Here is a 22666-nt window from a genome sequence, read left to right as displayed (position 1 = left end):
TTGATTTTCAAATCACCCTACCTATTATGCTAATTATTCAAATTCGTTCAATTATGATTTGACATCTAGATTACTATCCTTTTAATTATACTAACTTAGTGATGTATTTTTCCCATCCTTGTGAGATTCAAATCAAGGGGGACAAATTATCAAATCAAGGGGGGTAAATTGATTATCCTCTTTCCCTTCCTTATAAGACTCAAATCAAGGGGGGGACAAATGATCAAATCAAGGAGGACAAATTGTATAATCAAGGGGACATATGGGCAACACTTTTGGCATCTCCTCTTAGCCTTGCTAAGCAAATTGACAAGGGAGAAAGCTGATTAGCCGATTAGCCCTCAAAGATTTTATTCCTTTTTTTGAATTAGGAAGAGAGCTTGGGAAATAAAAAGAGAAGAGGGTAGGTTGACAACCTCTCAAAAGGCTGCAAATTTTTAAAAAGAGAGAGAGTGGGACACCCTCATTTTTTTTTCCCTCTCTTGGTGATTCAAGTAAAGAAAGAGAAGAAGAAAGGTTCAACCCCTTCCCTTAGCTTCGTTTGATTAGGAGGGAGATGTTCGTTCAAGACCTTATATCTAAAGGTTTCTTTTGTTAGCCTCCTTTGAAAGGTGTAAGTGGTTTCATTCACTCTCTACACATGGTTTCCCTTTTTAATAATTATTAACATGTGATATAAGAAATTAATTTGTATATTTATATATTAAATGACTTATTCTTTTTTTTTAAATTGTAAATTTATTTCTCTTGAAATTTCTCTCTTTATTGGGTTTGGCATTTCACGCTTAATAAATGATAGCATATTAGAAATCTGATATATATTTATTACATTTTCTTTTTGGATTTGTGATTGTTACGTTATGTCCCTATATGGATTTTTGGATGATGTATGTTATCATTGAGCACATTTTGTTTTTGCAAAAACCTCACTATCGATCAAGGTCACAGTACGGTGTGAGCTGTAGTACGGTACGAGACGATAGTGTGTTTTACGCCTTACAAGAACCAATGGCATGATTGTAATATCTTGCATATGGGATGGATGTGGATCAAGGTCACAGTACGGTATGAGTCATAGTACGGTACGGGGGTACATACCATTCTCATATGTTGGAACTATTATTGAGCTTATGAATTATGTAAATGGGTTAACACACCGATCAAGGTTGCAGTACGGTGTGAGTCGTAGTACGGTACGGGACAGTGGTGTTAAATTTCATTGATCATGATTTGTGATATCTATTATTGTTTGATTGACTTGTTAGATTTTCCTTTATTTTCATAATAGTTCATGTTTCATCTAAAAAGAAAACTGTATTTCTTTTATTTTCAAACTTGTGTAAATTGTGATTTCCGTCATCCACTAAGCTCCCTCAAAAGCTTACCCCTTACAATATTTCAGACGATGGGATTGAGATTCATTGAGAGGGAGATGAAGAGCCTATTGCATACCTATGGTCTAACAAGGATGAGGGTGGCTTTGACTTGGGTGGAGGTTATTTCTAGTTTCTTGATGATACTATTTTTACTTAGCTTTTTTTTTTTTTTACAGCCTTTAATAAGGCTTATGGACCTTTAATGTCATTTCTTTTTAAACCTTCCTATGGGGGAAGTGTCTTTTATTTTGATATTTAATATTTAAGACTTCCACTGCACATTTCTATGAATTAATTGCATCTTTTTATTTATTTTATTTGCTTATTCCCATGGTTTGTGGAAATCCATACCGGTTCATTCCCTAAAATGAAATCAATCTTGGATCACCAATAACCAAACTCCTAGACTAGGAAACAAATAAATAAGACCCTCAAATAAACCCCCAATGATACAATACCAATATAAGAGCAAAACCAGCCCAAAACCCAACTCGATAGGAGAGTGAAAGACCTGCTATAGAGCTGGAGAGAAAGAGGTGCGGCTAGGTCTGTAAGACTCCAATTGAGCAGCACTCTTGGGCGTAGGTAGCCCCTAGGGAGGGTACAAAAACTTAAAAATTTGGGAGACTTTTGACGGATGGTTGATGAGATATTTACCTTCTTGATTTTCAGACCTAGGAGAGAGAATCTAAAGATTTCTATAGGAACAACAACTGGGTGATCTGAACAGCTTCAAGAAGAGGATTGGGTAATCCTATCGTGCCTTCTGAACAACCCTTAACAGTAGCTCCTTAATCAGATTCACAATAGAGGAGAATAGAGAGATCGCATAAAGAAAGGGGGGGAGAAAAAGAATCACACAGCCTCAAGCTCTCAAACATTCAAACTCAATTCATCTTTTTTCAAATCTGTCCAATTAGAATACATTAGCTCCTTCATATAAAGAGGGCAAACTAGGAATCATAACCTAACTAGGAGTTAGACTCCAAGTAGGACTAGACATTACATATAAGAGTTAGACTCCAAATAGTACTAGAATAGAACTCCAACATGGAGTAGGTAACTAACTGGTCATTCACTAATAGGGAAACCCAAACTGATTCAAACTGAAATAACAAAGGAAATAGCCTCAAAACAGGGCTCTAAATAAGCTAATAAATTAAATCCCGTTTTCCTACTTTCAACCCATATTTTAGGCCCATTAAAGTGACCCATTACAAAGAAAACCTATGGGATCAAAGGCCCAACACCTACATAGCCCAACCCAACGCTTATTTGCAGTAAAATAAGCCCATTAAGTGACTTATCTACATCAAACCCTCTCTTCCGAGGGAGAGTATAATGCTAGAGACTCCTTTTATTCCTCCTTTTCCTTCACCCCCTATTATTGTTAATGTTCATATTGAGGGGGAGAAACCTCAAGCTAATAGCAATGAGGGGGGAATGTGGGGAGGGGAGGGGGATTCCAAAGAAAGACTTGCTCACATACTCCAGATGACAGAACCAGATAAGACAACCTGCAACCAAACCTATTATATGTCCGACGATAGCACTCGGCCCACCTCCTTCAACTGTCAGGTACTATGGATCCTCCCACTGGTAATGATGATTGTTACATCCCTATTGCTATTAGGAAGGGAGTTAAAGCATGCACTAAACATCCCATTTCTAACTTTATCTCCTATGAATCCCTATCCCCATCCTATCGGGCCTTTGTTTACTCCTTGTTTTTTGTTTCCATTCCATAAGGCTCTAAAGACGCTATGGCTATCCCCAAGTGGAAGGACACTATGTTAGAGGAAATGCAGGCTCTAAGAAAAAATGGCACTTGGGAGTTGGTTTCCCGTCCAGAAAGAAAGAAGCTAGTAGGATGTAAATGGGTGTTGTACACGGTGAAGCATAAGGCCAATGGAACAATTAAGAGGTATACAGCAAGGTTAGTTGGCAGGGGCTTTACACAAACCTATGGCATTCACTATTAGGATACCTTCGCACCAGTTGCAAAGATAAACTCGGTTCGTGCTTTGACATCTTGTGATGCCAATCGTAGATGGAATCTCCAATAGTTAGATGTCAAAAACACATTTTTAAGCGGTAACTGAAAAGAAGAAATATATATATATACATATATACACGGACATTCCTCCTGACTTTGAAGCACCATCCACAACTGGGAAGGTGTGCCGGCTAAGGAAACTCTCTATGGCCTAAAACAATCTCCAAGGGCTTGGTTTGGCAGATTCCTGAAGGTTATGCTAAAATTTTGGCTATAAACAAAGCCAGGCTGATCCCACATTGTTCGTCAAGCATAGTGATAGTAAGGTCATTGTCTTCATTGTGTACGTTGATGATATAGTTGTGACAAGTAGTGATGAGGCTACAATCCCTAAGATAAAGGCTTAATTGGCGAGCGAGTTTGAGATTAAAGATTTGGGACCTCTCAAGTATATCCTTGGAATTGAAGTTGCCTTATCCAACAAGGGTATCTTTATCTCCCAGAGGAAGTATGTCCTAGATCTCTCAGTAAGACAGGTATGCTTGGTGCAAGCTAGCTAACTCTATTGCAACATGTTGGTCACATGTTCAAAACTTGGAAACAGCATCTTCTGGAAAGCAAGGGGTAAGGTTGTGTACACTTGCCCCTCCAAGACCCTGCATTAGTGGGAGCCTTGTGCATTGGGTTCCTCTTTTTTCTTATCATCTCAACTGCAAGAGTGGTGATCTAGTAGACAAAGAGAGTTATCAAAGAGTGGTTAGGAGGTTGATATACCTTTCTCATACCCGTCTAGAGATTGCATACGTAGTAGGTATTATCAACCGGTTCTAGCATGATCCACAAACCACCCATCTTGAGGTAGTGTATAGAATTCTGAGATATTTAACATCGGCTGTAGGGAAAGGCCTCTTATTATCAAACAATGGTAACCTCAAGCAAGAAGCTTTTATTGATCCGACTGGGCTGGTTCCATCGATGATCGGTGTTCTACCCCAGGACATTGCACCTTCCCATCAATGATCGGTGCTCTATCTCAGGATATTGCACCTTTCTTAGAGGGAACCTAGTCACCTAAAGGAGCAAGAAGCAGTCTGGTGTCTAGATCAAGTGCAGAAGCTGAATATCATGCAATGGCACAGGGAGTCTGTGAACTTGTATGGCTCATGGTGCTACTCAATGATTTAGGGGTAACGGTTGCACAGCCAATGAGACTCTAATGTGATAACAAGGCCACAATCAGCACTCTCACAATCCGGTCCAGCATGATAGGACACATTGAGATTAACCGACACTTCATCAAGGAGAAGCTCGAGCAAGGCACTATTTGCATACCTTTTGTCACCACAGAAAATCAGTTGGATGATATGTTCACAAAAGGTTTACATTGCAAAGTGTTTCATCCTATTGTATGCAAGTTGAGCATGAGAGACATAAAAGCACCAACTTGAGGGGGGAGTGTTAATGTGCGCGTCCAGGTTGAATGTAACACATCTGACGGGTGTCCAGGTTCAATGTATCACATGTTTCACGTGTGTATGTTAGGATAAGGATGAGTCATCCTCACCTAACATACCTTATTCGTATTATTTCTCATCTATAAATAAAGTGGGCCTCTGTCAGTCATTGACAAGCCAAATCATTCTCTCAATTCTTCTTCTCAACTTATTCTCTGTTTTGGGTTGTATTCCAACAACCATCGGTTCCTACTTTGTTTTCTCACCCTTAAGTTCCCTCCATTCCTTTCCTCTATTTATTATTGTGTCATTATTTGTTCACTGTTCTGCAGGTGTCATGCTTCGGTTCTCAGTTATTGTTACCGTTCTAACCTAATCTAGTTGCAGGACTTCGTGTTTTCAGTCCAGCCAATCCAGCCATTGGAGCCTAATTTTTTGGTGTTATTTCCTCTTCAGTACACCCCACATTCGAACCAGAATTTAACGGTCAACTGACCCATGGATTATGAGTTATTATTGATTGTCTTAGAAGTTACTAATTCTGTCTTTTTTGAGTTTCTATTTTCTTTTATCCACTGTTCCAGCAGATCCAACAAGTGATAAGCTTGATATTTGGAGGGTTTGAACAACCTATTGAGAGGTCTAAAATTTCAGCATCATCAGACCGTTAGATTCTAAGATATCGTTACTTTCTAATTCTTCCCTTTTGTTTCCTACTTGGATTGCTGTCATTCTGTCTCGTGGTTATTGTGTTCTCTAAATCTTACTTTTCGTCAACTTAGAACACATCAGGGGGCCAGAGCACAAAGAACAAGGGCATGACTTACTTCCTCAGCAGTAACATCATCAGGCAACCCAGTCACATAGACATGCGTATTGACTTTCAAATCGAACCAACTATCAGGAGGTTTATTAGCTTCCTGTAAGGGAAAGAATGCAACAATATAAGCATCATCATACAGCTAGAAGCATAAATCTTCAGACTAGACTCAAAGAACAGATTATATCAAAGTATTTGAAAGCCACCAAGAAAAACACAAAAAAGAGGAAATTCTTGGATCACAAAACATTCTAACAGAAACTATAACATAAGAGTTTAAAAGAAAAAAAAAACCCGATATCTCTAATTCTGGTAGTCTTTCTATAACTAAAATTAGTGCAGAAAATATTATCAAGGTTGAAAGGGAAAATAAAGCGAGGGGAATACCTTCTTCTCAGCCTGCTTCTCAAGCAATTTTCGCTTTAGATCAGGCTTAGTTTCCCCACCCTCCAACTGCTCTGTATCAGGCATACCATTGGACTTTTCTTCTACAGAGGTCTCGGCAACCTTTAATGTGGGGAAAACCTCTTCTTCTTTCAAGTACGTCATATCTTCTAAACCATACTGCTCACTTCTCCTGATTGATTTGTCCTGGAAAAGCCAGAAAAGGAAGAAATAAATTTTATTAAAACCAGAACAAAGAAGTGAAGAGCCACCCAGAGAATCGAAAGTTAACAATTATGCTTCCACCAACAGCCCCACTAACCCCTTAATGTTGACCATACAGAGCAGCAAAGAAGGAAACCCCAGAACAGACTAAAACGCTATTTCTTTGGGTAGTATACTTTTTTCACACCAACCAAACCAATGGCTTTAGTGTCTCCAATCCCGGCCCCTCAGGCTGCACTGGGGGCCAACCTATCCCAAACCTCCAAGCTCCTCAACACATTGTTCCAATATTCTTCATTCTCCAGAGTAAGAAACCAGAAAGAGCCCCAGCCATCTTGATGCAGATTTATCACCAAAATGGGCTTGTTTTCTTAGGAATAAGCCTATGGTTGGGTTGTATGCATGTTGGGCCTTTAGTCCAAGGGTTTTTTAATGTGATAGGCTACTTTAATAGTTTAATGAGCCTAAACCATAGGTAATAGGTATGCATACGGGATTAGTTACTATGGTTTACATGTTTTGGTCTAGTAGTGGTTTGGTTCATTAGTTGAACCAGTCATGGGGTCAATAAGTATTTAGAAGGTACTTTTACTTTTACTTTTACTTTTTACTTTTCTAGAAAGGGGGAGGGGAATCAACTCACTTTTGTAAGCAATGGTGGGTGAAGACTTTCTCATACCAACTTTAAGAGGTGATGATTTTTCCACCTTTGGTAGTTGGGGGGGTGAAGACTTTCCTATTCCCACTTTAAGAGGTGAGGATTTTTCCACTTTTGGTAGTTGGTAGGTGAAGACTTTTCCAACTTTAGTAGTTGGAAGGTGAAGACTTTCCTACACCAACTTTAACAAGTGAAGACTTTCTACTATTGTTAGTTGGAAGTTGGGTATGTAATATTTTGTTGAGTTGGTCCTATAAATAGAGATCAATTGTAAGCATTCAAGGACAACTCAGAATTTAAAAACAAAGTTTGCTTATGCAACTCTCTTCTTGTGTTTGATCAAGAATCTCTTGTGTTTGATCAAGAAATCCCTTGTGTTTGATCAAGGTAGGTTGGTGTTTAATCCAGTCGATCCACCTTACGGTGTGAAGCCCAAGTGTTATTTTATTGTTTATTGTTCCATCTTTTTCATCTTTCAACAATTTTTAGCAATATCCTATACTCCATATCTAGAATTCCCTATTCTCTGAGAAAAGATCCTACCTTGATACTGTTTTGAGCTTCCTCAACTATAGTATTACATCAATTGGTATCAGAGCATGGCAGAGAATGAGTCTCTGAGGCCGCCGCCGGATCCACCCGATCCGATGACAAGGGTGATTGAGATGCTTCAGCAGCTCTCTACTGGACAGAAGATCATAAGTGCGAGGTTGCAATCACTTGAGAATCAAAGTGCTACTCCAATACAAGGCAGCAATGAACCATTCGAAAGGGAAGACAAGTAATGCAGGAGTAGATTACAAGTAACTAACTCCACAGTTTATAACCCCAAACAATACAAAAAAGAGTAAGAAACAAAGAAATAATACCATCAAATAAATCCCCAAGGATACAATACCCATATAGGAGCAAAATCAGCCCAAAACCTAACCCGATAGGAGAAAGAAATACCTGTTATAGAGCTAGAGAGAGAGGTGCGGCCACGGCTGTAGGAGTCCTATTGAGTTGCACTCTTGGGCGTAGATAGTCCCTAGGGAGGGTACAAAAACCCCCAAAGTTGAGAGGATTCTGAAGGCTGGTTGTGAAGTTACAAGCTTTCTTGATTTACTGACCTAGGAGAGAAAACTGAGAAGAACCTTCAAGAACAACAGCTGAATGCTTCCAACAATGACTAGGTAATGATCGTGGGACCCTTATGAGGCCTAGAATACCCTGATTGAAGACCTGGCTGAACAGAATACAGAAGAGAGAAAGAGAGGAGATCGATCTCTCTCCTATTCCCACTAGGATTGCTGATCGGTTCTGATTTCTAGAGACTTTTATCAAAATCTGAACTATACCTCTTGAATGTTACAGCAAACAAAATAAAAAAGAAGAATAAAATAGATGGAGGGTTGAGAAGGGTGAAAAAGAATAAAGGAAGTGGCTATCTCAGCCTGGGCTTCTCACCCACAACAATCTCAACTGCTCTAAGCACTTGTTGCAAATTTCTTTCATAAATGCAAACTTTCTTTCATTCAAATCTGTCCAATAATGGTACATATGCCTCTCTATTTATACAGGGGAAGTTTACAATCATACTAATAGTAGGAGCTAGTTTCCCAATAGGACTAGACACTCCTACTACAACTAGGATTTCAAAATAGGATTAGGACTTGACTTTATGACTCCAACATGGAGTAGGACTAACTAACTAATAGTCCATATAAGACTTTACAACTAACTAATGGCCTAATGGGCCTTTATTGAATTAAATAACAACTAATTAAACTAATGAATAAAATCCCGTTTTCCTACCTTCTACCCATATTTTAGGCCTATTAAAGTGGTTCATTTCAAAGAAAACCCATGGGATCAAAGGCCCAACACATACATAACACAACCCAAGGCTTATTTGCAATAAAATAAGCCCAAGTGACTTATCTACATCAACAGGTATCAACTACAATCTGCTGTGCATTGTTAACATATGAGAAGTGCTGAAAGGGAACAACAAAGAACCCTTACAGCGCAGCCTACCTTCGAGGAGCATATAAGATCTTATTTCAATGATGATCTTGAAGCACCTCGTCGACGTGCGGATGAATCACAGAAGGTCAAGCTTGAATTAAAGGAGTTTAGCGACAAGCATGATTCCCAGGTGTTTTTTGATTGGTTGGTTACTTTAGATAACTACTTTGACTAGTTTGAATTATCTGAGTCGCACAAGATGAGCCTAGTGCGTACTAAGCTAGTTGGGTCAGCCCGCGAGTGGTGGAGAACCAAAGAAAGGGATCTAAAAGATCATGGTAGATCTCCCATTACTTGGGAAGAAATGAAGTACGAGTTGGGGGACGTGCCTATCTAAACATGAACGAAGAATGTACTTCCCTCCACCTGAGTCCCCTTTAAAGTCTCCTTCAGATTTCCAAAAACCACCCACTGGTGACAAGAGCATGAAAGAATTAATAGACCACATGGCCATTCTTGTGCAACAATATGCAAAGAAGCAACATGAGAAGACACCTCCCATCAACGAACCAAGGTCAGAAGTTGAGGTTAATGTGGAAGAAATTCCAGCAATTTCTACTGTCAAAGAGGGGTTAGACAATGATGATCCCATCACTGAGACTCATGTGGAAGAAATCGACATTGAAGACCTTGTTCTTGAAAAGTTGGAGCTTATGCCTCAAGTCTTTGCCAAGGAGATTACCAATGTTGAGGGCTCTATGAATTCAACATTCACAACCTATATTGATTCAGAGGATGATCATGTAGAGTTCATTATGCCACCATGGTTCTTTGAGGAGAGAACTCCACACGTTGAAGACTTTATCCCCAACGTTCCTACATCACCCGAGTTTTGTTTGGGAATGGTCAAAGCTGCTACTCACATGTGGTTTCCCCCTCATCACTAAAATTCGAAGACGAATTTTTTCAAGCTAGGGAGAGTTGATGCAGATTTATCACCAAAATGGACTTGTTTTCTTAGGAATAAGCCTATGGTTGGGTTGTATGCATGTTGGGCCTTTAGTCCAAGGGTTTTTTAATGTAATAGGCCACTTTAATAGTTTAATGAGCCTAAACCATGGGTAATAGGTATGCATACGGGATTAGTTACTCTGGTTTATATGTTTTGGTCTAGTAATGGTTTGGTTCATTAGTTGAACCAGTCATGGGGTCAATAAGTGTTTAGAATATACAATATACTTTTACTTTTACTTTTACTTTTTACTTTTCTAGAAAGGGGAGGGGAATCAACTCACTTTTGTAAATTATGGTGGATGAAGACTTTCCCATACCAACTTTAAGAGGTGATGATTTTTCCCCCTTTGATAGTTGGTAGGTGAAGACTTTTCCACCTTTGGTAGTTGAGGGGGTGAAGACTTTCTCATTCCCACTTTAAGAGGTGAGGATTTTTTCACTTTTGGTAGTTGGTAAGTAAAGACTTTTCCAACTTTAGTAGTTGGAAGGTGAAGATTTTCCGACCCCAACTTTAATAAGTGAAGACTTTCTACTATTGTTAGTTGGAAGTTAGGTATGTAATATTTTGTTGAGTTGGTCCTATAAATAGGGATCAATTGTAATCATTCAATGACAACTCAGAATTTGAAAACAAAGTTTGTTTATGCAACTCTCTTCTTGTGTTTGATCAAGAATCTCTTGTGTTTGATCAAAGTAGGTTGGTGTTTGATCCAGTCGATCCACCTTGTGGTGTGAAGCCCGGGTGCTATTTTATTGTTTATTGTTCCATCCTTTTAATCTTTCAACAATTTTTAGCAATATCCTATTCTCCATATCTAAAATTCCCTATTCTCTGAGAAAAGATCCTGCCTTGGTACTGTTTTGAGCTTCTTCAATTACAGTATTACATCACATCTCCTCAATAAATAAAAAATTACTCTTCCTTGCTACATGGTAGATACGTGAACAAGAAGGATGGGTCCATGATAGAGAACTTGACACTGCCTTGCAGTTCAAATTTTATCCATAACAACCATAGGAATTGGTTAAGAGGGGAGTTTAAAGTTCCATAAAATAACAAGAATGGCATTTCACTGTAATAGAGTGTACTGGTATCACTGCAATCCTGCAACTGTGAACACACTTTTATGGCACTTTCCCCATTTGTTTTGAGCTGAAGCTTCACTACTAGGATTGGTGGTGGGCTATCTATCGGATTCACCTACCCATGTTGTTAGATGGCAAGCTGGCAGCAGAGGGAAAGTTCACCAACCCTTGTAATGTTATAATAGGGCCCACAAAAATAAGAGAGAAACAAGTTCCATCAAGATACTATATAAGTCTCACACTGTAAACTACAAACAGATACTCATCCAACACAAGATAACACCATTTTCTAGCCCTACTCTTTATACGAAAAAAGAACGAAAATGAAACGCTAATATGTCCAAACACCTACTTGAGGAACCCAAGCTCTCAGACCATGATCCCACTTGTAAGTAGTTCCATCATCATCGGTGAATTCTTCCTCACCATCGGGTGGTGACATAGGCCTCTCACCAGCATCTCCCTCCAAGTGTTTCAGTTCATCAAAGCCACCAACATCAGCAGATGGAGCACCATTCTTCAACAATTCTGCTTCCAACTCTGCCTCTCTAACCTCCTTCTGCCATTTCGCGAAGTCATCATCATTGTCGGAAGTCACTGCACAGTTTGGCCCATTGTGAGACATAATACTGGAGACTAAGGAGCTCTGAGTGATAGATTCACCTGCAGTAGAATAATCAGGTCCTGGTGGAGATATTTCACAATGTAACTCGGGAATCGATGATAATGGCTGCCAATCGCTCCTCCCTTCTGACCATACGAGTGTGTTTTCGGAGAAGTATCCATTCGAGAAATGCTCTGCCCAGGCGAAGCAAATACAGCTAAGTAGGTTGTTCTATAGCTCATTAGACCATTTGAACATGACACAGATGAACAATTGTCCTGAAACCATGCTATATTGGTTACTGGCAGAACTGAAATGCAAAAGGGAAAAAAAGACAGCTGGTATATATGCGAAACAATGAGAAAACAAGGAACAAATTATTACCCATACATAGATAAGAAAAATCTTTATTCCAGTTCTATACTCGCACCCAAAAAAAAAAGAGTAGCCAATTAAGCTAGTAAATATATAGAATATAATCCATTCACCTAAACAATACTCAATCACTTCAATAATTGAGATACAACAACAACTTCGCCTTATCCCAACTAAATGGGACCGGCTACATGGATCTTTGCCCTCCAATCAGCTCTGTTCGAGGTCATACTTGGGACAAGACCTAAACTATGCATGGCTTTCCTCACTACTTCCCCTTGCTCATTTTAGGCATGCCCCATAAATATTTAAGTTCCTCCAATCTAAATCAGATCACTCTTCCTTACTAGTGCATCCCTATGAGTCCGTTGAACATGGTCATACCACCTCAAACGACATTCTCAAAGGTTATCATGAATCGGGATAACTTCCCAATCAGCTCCAATATGGTCATTCATTTATCCTTTTTAGTTTTGTTGCACATCCATCCCAACATCCTCATATATACTACACATAGCTAATCTATATGACGCTTCTTAACTGCCCAACATTCCGTCACGTACATCATAGCCAGCCATACGACTATCCTAAATAATTTTTTTTTAAGCTTTAAAGGAATACGTCAATCACACAACACATTGGACGCACCTCTACACTTTATTTATCCCATCGTCTATATCACCTTCTTTGTTTATGGTTGACCCCGGATACCTAAAATAGTCACTTCACGGTATTTCTCTCTCCTCAATTTCATCATTTCGTTATACATTGGAGCGTGACTAAAGTTATAGATCATATACTCCATCTTCATTCTACTTATCTTAAAACCTCTTGAGTAGAAGATTAAGCTCCATAGCTCCAACTTAGCATTAATCCATGTTTTGTCTCATCCACAAAACAATATCAGCAGCAAAGATCATAAATCACAGAACCTTATCTTGAATGTCCATGGTTAAATCATCTATGATAAGCATAAACAAATAATGGCTTAAAGTTGATCCCTAATGTAGCCCAATTGTAATTGGGAATTTACTTCATTGCCCTCCCATGGTGCTCACACTAGTCACCACACCCTCAAACATATCTTTAATTATATCCACCTATTCGACGCCCTTCTCTTCTCTAGTACATGCCAGATTAACTCTATAGGGACTATGCCATGGGCTTTTTCTAGGTCAATAAAGACCATATGGACAAGACCTAGTAATGCAACAGAAAAATGATTTCTTGCTCAAAATAAAACGTTAAATCTTGCATTAGTCCAAGACTTGGTAATGCATGCAATGCCTCAATTCAGAAAAAAAAAATGTCAATCTGCTTGGCTAATGGACTTGCCATGCACAATGGACAGGCCTATGTAGGGAGGCATTGAAAAAAAGCAGAAAGGGAACTTAATGTGCCTCCTCATTTATAGTAAAAGGACCCAGAGCTTAAAAGAGAAATCTGCGACAAAAATGTATGGGTTGAGGACAGCTAGTTTCTATTAGATTTATGAGTCCACTAGATATTGTTCGGTAAGCTTTAAGCATTCAACAGCAGGATTTATATCTCCTATTGAATATATATATATATATATATATAAATTATTATTTTTTCTCCTTTTTGGTTAGAAGTGGGTACGACTATGACCAAAAATCTACTTTCAAGTAGGGAGTGGAAAGGTGCATGTCTAAGCCTCTACTTTGAAGTTCGATTTGGCTCCTTCTGTTTTGATGGAAAATATTTTTCTGCAAAATCATTTTGTACCTTTTTTTAATTTTATCCATGACAAAGAGGCAAATATTGGGCATGGTTGATTAAGAAAATTTCTAACCAAGTGGATTATCCTCCATAGGTCTTAATTGTATGAACAACTAAGATGCCATTACTTTTCTTGGAAAACAGCAACCAGGAATTAAAGTGGAAGTTGTTTCCAAAATCTTTGGCATGCAATGGAGTTGAATATTTTCTTCTTCTTTTTTTTTTTTAATTCTCATACAATTTCCTTTTTCTTTCAGGACGATTACTGTAAAATATTTCGTGCTGAAACAAACAGAGCCTCCATAGAAAAACAACTTGCAAGACTATGTTTGAGTGTCAATTACTGTGCTAGTTTGAATTGATCACAAGAGTTTTGACTGATGAAATTTCATCCCCCCCCCCCCTCTATAAGGTAAAATAGGAAAAATAAAGGCTCTAATTAGACTCCTGCAAACAAATAAATGATGCACAAAAATGAGAAAATACCACAATTTGTTCTCTATTAGAGACACTAAAATTTTATGTGTGAAAATCAAAACATTTAAAGAGGGATAAGGAAGAGAACAGCAATAAGCAAATTCATTATCCATCACAATCTTGACACCTCCATACTGAGACCAGCTTCTCCATCAAATGGGTGGCTAATCATATCAGCTGTAGCCAATTAAAAACGTCCAATTCCCACAATGGTAGATGACAAGAGCCTAATACCTCATCCATAAAAAGAATTGAACTAACAAATGAATCGTGTTTCTTCAAAGAGGAAAGTGATGATCAGGATGTGCTGTATTGTGAACTAAACATAAATACAACCAAATAGTCTGAATTAGATTGAGGACTTTGCCGTATTTGAAGTCAAAGCAGGCCCATCTTCTGGACCATGTCGAAGATAAAGATGAGATCAAGACAGAATGAAAAATAAGGTAAATTGTGAAATTCAATCTGAAAAACAAAGACACTGATCCAAACATAAATCCACAGGAAAAATACTCGGTCACATAAAAATTACTCATAAACATAAGCAACCTCTAAATGATACAAAACTCACCTCTTAACTCTGACAAGGCATAGGGGCCCACATATTCTTGGTTTTGCCCTAGAATATACCACCCTACTTCAGAAGCAGTTTCAGAAGTCGCCCCTCGGCTATTCTCTGAACCGTAACAAAGATGAACATATTAAGAAAACACCTCAGTCACCAGTAGTTCGATCCTATTAACAGGTAATCATAACCCACAACTCCAAATCACCATGACATTTCACACGAACCAAATCCAGACGAACAAACACGAAAACCCTAACCTTAGAATCCTTTAAGAGAACAAACATATTACCAATGAGCTTCAGGGCTTCTTACTCACCGGATTCCATCCAAGAATCAGTTGCAAGCAGGAAATCTTTCTCTCGTTCTTCTTCAATGGTTGTCTACTATTTCTCTTCTTTCTGTTCTTCGTCTTCTTCTTTGCTTTTAAACGCAGAAAGTTCGAGAAATGAAATTAGTGGGAAATGCTGCAAAAATACAGACAAAAATTGAAATCACGAAAGGGCATTTTAGTAAAAAGAAGGTGGTTCCATATTTAGATACTCAAACCGATTCAATTCGGCTCGGTTTGGTTCGATTCCAATTTGGTTTTGATATGCGGTTTCAATTCAGTTTTGTACCTTGGTTTTAATTTAGTTATGAAAATGGTTCCATTTTTGAACCATGAATGTGATGGATCAAAGGCCAAATGGGTTCAAGTTATGGGCCTTATGACTATTGCTAACTCCAAAATTGTCTTAGCAAGTAAATATGTGATGACAAATTACAAAAAAAATTTACCACCTAAAAAATCTATCTAAACAATATTAGGTGTTTTTCATTTTGTTTGTTTTAAGAGTAATTCAATTCGGTTTCGGTTTGAGCCGATGGTTTTTACGTCCTAAACCGAAATCAAGCCGAACCGAGATCCATAGTCCCGTACGCAAAACCGAATTTGAACCAAATTAATTCAGCTCGGTTCGATTTGATTAATTCGGCTCATTTCAGATTCGATATTCTGTTTCAGTTTGAAATTGACCGGGAAAATGGCAAATGACCAACATTTGTTTAAAATATGTTCCCTTTTTAAGACATTCGATTTTTTAATACAATGACCTTATTATTTTGCCGACATAAGGGCGTGTTTGGTTTCGTAAATCAAATGGCATCGAATTTGAACATAATTCCTTCGAGAGAGATTCTATTGAACAATCTTCGTAGCAAAAAAAATCATTTGGTTTCCTTGAATCTGTTATATGATTCCTCCTGGAAAATTGTTTGGTTGCCCTCATTTTGTGAAGTGATTCTTCCTAAAAAATTATTAGATTGCCCTGATTATGTTGGTTGGATTCATATTCAACAGGATCTAAAAATTGTTTGGTTTCTTTTATTTCCATCAAGATTCACATTTTATACTATAAACTAGATTATATTTACATTAGGATTTTACATAAGTAATTGAAACAACTCATTCCATATACTCGTCTCCATAATGGTGGTTTCTACAAGGCCAATTATAGAAAGCATATAACAAGGCACTTAAATATATTTTCCACCAAACTGAAGTATGAACATGAACTAACGGAAAATGAGGTACAATTTCCATTCTTAAGTCATTACATGAATTCCAAAGTAATATAACAAAAGGGAGTCCATAGTAAAGATACAAGACATGTTCATTTTTTAAGATCAAGTATTTTCACAGCATCAAGGACATCCTCTAACATTTCTTATGTTGCTTTGAAGCTCTTATTTTTCCTCTAAGATATCTCTATAAATAGTCTATTGAAGGTTGTGATTTTGGTATTGTGGTGGGTTGATCCAATACAATATTCTCGACCTCCTTTTGGGAAGACAAAGATTCTCCATCAATTATAATTTTAAACATCCCACATCCTCTATCCTTACCCCGCAATCCATGAATAAATAGTTAACAATAAAATATTAGTAATTTCTTCATTAGAATAAGGATAGTACCATTAAAAGAAGTGTGTATAGTCATACAGAACTAGAATTTGGGCAACACCAAAAATCCTAAGATACATTAACCCATGAAACTGAAAAATTAACAGAGGTTGCTAACTTCTTTTTTTTGGGCGGGAGGTCAAAACAGCTCATCAAGCTCTACAGAACTAGTGTATATTGTCACAGCATCAAAACCGAACTAATGTCTTCTCTTCTCCTTCTTCATTCTTCCCGTGAGTACTGATAAGTTATGTTTTGATGTTGTGACAATATACTCCATTGCAACCTACAATCTTATACTGGGAGATTTTATTCTTTATATCTTTAAAAAATGTTATGCATCAAAATCTTTCTCATTTTCTCAATTGTTCTGATGAAGCAACATCAACCATAAGGCTGGACAAGTATGAGCCACACTGTAACACCCTAAACTGGAAGCAGTAGAGCTAAGTGTCAGGACCTAGCTGGCACAGGAGATAGGTTGCCTTGCTGTGGTGGATTCACTTGTACAGTAGAAGAGAGGGAAGTTTGGCAATCCTCTAGTTAGGAAGAGGTGTAAAATTGTCAAAATAGAAGTGGAACCAGTCGTACAATGGGTGACTCAAGAACCCAGAAGTTAGGACAACATATGAGCAAGAAATGAGCAAACCGACGGGTTACCTAGCTGCCAATCGGCCTGCCGATTGGTTGGAAAAATGCAGGAAAAGTGTTTTTCCTGTGTGGGGCCCACATGCCTATACCCCTAAGCCTCGCACTTACCCACTATGTAGAGGTCCTAATGCTGACCAAATCGAACCTAATAAGTCAATATTTGGTAGGATCCATCAATGGGAATTTAAATTAAATAGTTATGTGTTTTTAAGAATTACTTTTAGAAAGTATAGTGTTTAGCCAAATGGTCCTTAGGGCCCATTTGGCTGAATTATAAAACAAGATTCAACCATTGTTCACCTCATTTTGCTGCTGCAAATTTCGGTGAACAGCAGCAAGAAGAAAGAAAGAAAAGAAGAAGAAGAAGAAGGTTGTACCTACTGCTGTACCTGCAGAATTGAGGTAAAAATTGCTCTTTAATGGCTGAACAGTATGTGAACTTTAAAGTAGGTAGTTAGGGTTAGGGGTTTTAACGGTTTAAGGGAGACTGAATTCAGTACATGTGGCTGAATACCTAAAATTTGTAGGGATGTAGGGACATAATTACTTCTAAATCTATCCCTGCAGACCCTAAAATAGAGGGCTTTTAGTGTTTGCAAATAATTCATGCATATTGGGACATAAACAAGGTAGTATATGGTAAAAATTTATGCAGAAAATGTATGAATAGAAAATTATAATTTTTCGATTTCATAATTGGGATGTATTTGTCTAAATTCCTCCCTAAAACATGTTGCTATGCTTGATTGGGGTTGGAATTTAAGTACTGATATTGTATACCTAGTAATCCGACCCTAATTGAGTGACTAATTTTGGGGGAAATGGATTCAGCCACCCAATTTACCCAATTCAAGCCAATTATGAATTTTGTTGGGGAATTGGGTAGCATGCTGTTATGGATTTTTAATAACAGTAATTGGGAGTATTGGGGGCTGTAGAATGACCTCATAGGCCATATAAGACCCTCCCCATGTTGCCATGGACGATACCCATCGGCTATGAGTAGCCCAAGCCCAGAAAATTGGCAAAACAATCTATGGAATTGTAGAAATTTTATGCAAAAACATCCCGCCGGTTGGGGCAAGTGGCCAACAGGTCAAGACCCACCAGATGGGGTGTTTTAAGCCCAATTAGCCTCTGTTTTGGCTGAACTATACCCTGCCCCTTGTGGGTTATGATCCCTACCTTTTTACCTAAATTAACCCTATGGGTAGGGGTAGTTCGGGGGCATTTCTAAGACTTTAATTAAGGTTAGTATGTGGGCTATCGAGGGTTGTTAGGTTCAACATAGAACCTATAGTAAGTGATGTTAGGTGTTATATATATGCTTAATACGACAATACACATTTTACATTATTGGCGAGGATACGCGATGACAGGAATTCAACGGTAACAATTGGATTTCGGGTTCTAAGGTGAGTGGGTGTTTGACTTATTTTGTAGAGTTTTATATATTTTAATTATGATTCTCATATGTGATGTGGTTGAAATATTGTTTTGGATGTATTTTATATAAAATTATATATAAATTGCACATGTGGCATGATTATCGATATTGTTGTAATCGAGGTTTTGTGGATGCATAGTTATAGATGAATGGTAATGATTGTAACATCGACAGTCTACGACATGGTGTGGCCACGGGGGGATCCGATACTGTGGGTTCAGAGGTCGGTATTACAATGATGGCCGCCAATGTATGATTGGTTGCTATGGATGTTATTGATGCATGTAGAATGCATATGGTTAGGATTCACAGACCATGGTGCTACACCCCTTGCCAGTAGAGGTTAGGTATTGGCTAATCACAAAAGGGTGGTATGTTATTCAAAGTACCATATCCGCAGTACGACATACTGTACTCAGAGACAGATGCAACATGGGTGACCAAGGGGTTTTCCGGGTCCGTGGCTGTCCACAACATGGGTGACTGATGTGTAGGATTTCATGACCATGGCTGTTGGGGTTACCTTTAGAGGATTGCGGAGTGATCGATGTGTAGGATTTTGAGACTTACAAACTTTCGCTTGCAGTGAGCTTGTATCCCTGAAGCTCGACATACTAGGGAGGGGATACCACCTATATTACGTAGCACCTATACTAGATGATGGACCTAGTAATGGTAATAGGAATATAATATAATAAAATGGATTTATTTGCATTATATCTGTATGTAAAATGCATTTCATCATTTGTTGTGTGTGCATGCATGCATGACCCTCACTGGGCTTGTGAAGCTCACCCTTCGTTGATTACTCTTTTTAGATGATGAAACCGATGTTGAGGCAAGATTGGATTTCAGTAGCAGTTGTGAGGCTTGTGTCTATGAGACACCGCGTTGCTGATGGACTCCATTTCTAATATTCAATTGTTTCTTTTGATGTATACATATTGATGAGGTATCTAAGATGTAAATATTATACCTGTGGGTTGTTGATAAATGAATCTTGTATATTTGTAATTTATCACTTTAGTACATCACCAGTGGTAATTATATGACTTTATTAGCGTACTTTGATTTTAGTTGTGATGTTGGCAGCATTTGTGAAATTAAGGTACTGCATCTGTGATCATGAATGGTTAGGCTGGCTGGATGTGGGTGTCCAATGTAGCATACCTTGGCCTAAATTGAGGTAGAGTGTGACAGAATGGTATCAAAGCATGAAGCTCTACCTTAATTCACAAATGCACAAGATCATAGGATATACTGGTGATGATTTGTGTTAAATTTAAAAACTTCAAGATAATTGCATAACTTGTCGTACACACCATATGAGACTAGCCTTGGTGCAAAATCCGATCACTGACAATAATTCAAAGAGCATAACACTTATACATAGTTCGACAAATAAAGTGGAACAAGATAAGAATAATTGAAATTAAATAAGTATAACTATATTGTAAGTTAGTGTTTGAGAATTACAGTGATGTAAGTGGGTGTAATCTGCCAGTGGATTGAGCAGATGAATCTCCCTTCCACTTTGAATTTCCTATCACTGCTATGTATGCATTTAAAGCATATTGTGTGGTCATATGGTATGTATTAATCATTTAGGAAATTAATTGGTCTGTTCATTTCACGAGAAATTTCTTAAATGCCAAAGCGTACCTATCCCCAAGATGACTCACAACTGCGAAGGCGCAATCGCACTCGGAGGGCAAATCTCAACCCTTCACATGAGGGTGAAGATGAGGTAACAACTACATCACCTGTGCCACCTCTTGTACCACTAGTGATAAAAACTCAAGATGTGGTTGCCAAGATCAGTGATGTGATGCAAAGATCCATCAAAGCCTTCAACAACAACAAAAAGAAGTCCAACAATATTATAAAGATTTGATGACTGAGATAGTTACAACTGTTTGTTTTAGGATGACACCTGTGGTACAACCCCCTATTGTGCCGTCTACACCACTTGCTCCTACTTCTACACCACCTATTGCACCAGGAGTTCTAGCTACTGCACAACTAGTCACTGGTCCGTCATCTCAGGCAATACCAATACTAGTGACACCACCTAGGTGGCATACATCAAATACACGACCAGTTGCATCAGTGTGGTTAGATATTTCTAAGTTAATGGAGAAATCCCAAAATTACAAATCTCCCTATTTTAGTGGTGTGACTCAAGACCCATTGGCACCAACTAAATGGGATGAAGGTGTGGAAAAGGCATTTATGATACTGGGTTGCACTGATGAACAGAAGATAATCTGTACTAGTTACTAGCTATAGGATAAAGCCTATGCGTGGTAGAAAGCCACAAAGCCCATATAGACAGTTACGCATCCCAATCCTACTTGGGAGCAATTTTTTGAGGCTTTCTATGGGAACTACTTCCCAGAGAGTGTAAGAGACAGAAAGGAGGCAGAGTTCATGGCTCTAACTCAAGGGCTAAAGTATGTTCTCGAATATCAGTAGAAGTTTGAAGAGCTGTACTATTTTGCATTAGAGCATGTGAAACTTGATAGAGCCAAGTCCAAGAAGTTTGAAAAAGGTATAAGGCCGAGGATTGGTGCATTATTAGTGGCACACCAGTTGTAGACCTATGCAGAGGTGGTTTAAATAGCAAAATCTATAGAAGATAAACAGAGAGAAATTATCAAGCTCAAGCAGTAAGGAGAATAAACACAGCATCTGGTGGCAGAGATTTCACTAGGGCAATCAGAGGACCCTACATTACTCCAACTGCACCCCAGTTTAGCAGACCAGAAGTTGGCCAAGCATTACAACAACTTGGGCCAACAGTAGTGGTACCTCGGCCAGTGGGTTCACCTCAATATTTTTTATCTAATATATTTTGGTGTATGGCTAGATCATGTCCCTAGAAGAAGAGGTATTTTGTGATACCCTACTTTCTAAGCCCAATTTATTTACCCAGTTGGTTCGGTTTGGTCATACAAGATCTGAACCCGATGGAGCTGAGGTGGGTACCTTATGGAACATGACGGCAAGGGTGACTCTAAACTCGAGTTGGCCAGGAGAATCCATACCAGTGCCTAATGAAATCTACATGTGATACCCTACTTTTTAAACCCGGTCTAATTACACGGTTGACCCGGTTTAACCATGCAGGACCTGAACCGGAGAGGGTTAAGGCGGGTTCCTTATGGACCATGATGGCAAGGGTAACTTTGAACACCGGTTGGCCGGACAAGTCCGAGTCAGTGCCAGAGGAGACGGGTGTACCCAAGCCGTGTACATGCACATATCATACGGCCATGTACCGATGAAGCAGGTATGTAGCCGTACTCTAAAGTGCATACGTACAATATACCTTATGCCGAGAGTGAGATTCATGCCAAGAGTCGAATCCTATCAAAATCCCACTTGTTGGCCAATTTTCGGCCCTCAGGTGGGCGGTCATAGGTGGGCGCATCCGCCCACCTGTGTGACTCACCCATGTGTCACTAATGTTTTTAAGAAAGTATAAATAGCAGGATTTGTGGTTTTTTTTCAATATCTCATTTATTACACTGAATAGTTGGTGGGAAGATTTAAGAGGAGAGAGAAACGAAGAGAGAAAAGAGAACGAAGAAGAAAGGGGAAGGAAGAGGAAGGAAGAAGAAATGGATTTCAGTGGCGCCGAGGTTTGATCTTCCCATTCCGACGCCGGAAGAGTGATCTCCAACACGAGATCTATGTTTATAGGTGAGCAAAGACTAGGTTCCTTAAACTTTCACCATACCCAAGTAAAACCCTTGATTTGGGTAGAGTTTCTTGAGGTCCTGTAAATCCCCCTTGAGATGATAAATCTAAGGTTTAATAGATGGTCTATGTGTTGATTTTGAAGGATTTGAAGAAGTGTTTCCACGGTTGGAGGAGCATTGGTGATTTGAAGTGATT

General features: G+C 38.6%; 1 protein-coding gene across 3 annotated transcripts in view; it reads right to left on the bottom strand.

Annotated features, from left to right (window-relative positions):
- The window catches only part of LOC122073033 (splicing factor U2AF-associated protein 2), a gene marked incomplete at its 3' end in the record, with an annotated part of 91662 nt that extends 76459 nt beyond the window's left edge, over window positions 1-15203 (bottom strand). Inside the window, 6 exon segments of one of the 3 annotated variants that reach the window (XM_042637518.1) lie at window positions 5654-5746; window positions 6034-6237; window positions 11316-11560; window positions 11627-11761; window positions 14731-14835; window positions 15044-15203. In XM_042637518.1, coding sequence (XP_042493452.1) covers window positions 5654-5746; window positions 6034-6237; window positions 11316-11560; window positions 11627-11761; window positions 14731-14835; window positions 15044-15053 — 792 coding nt within the window. 3 annotated transcript variants of the gene reach the window in all.
- Window positions 15204-22666: the final 7463 nt, after the last annotated feature.

This window comes from Macadamia integrifolia, chromosome 3 (assembly GCF_013358625.1).
Source record: "Macadamia integrifolia cultivar HAES 741 chromosome 3, SCU_Mint_v3, whole genome shotgun sequence".
Lineage (NCBI taxonomy): Eukaryota > Viridiplantae > Streptophyta > Magnoliopsida > Proteales > Proteaceae > Macadamia > Macadamia integrifolia.
This window is presented reverse-complemented; position numbering and strand designations above follow the sequence as displayed.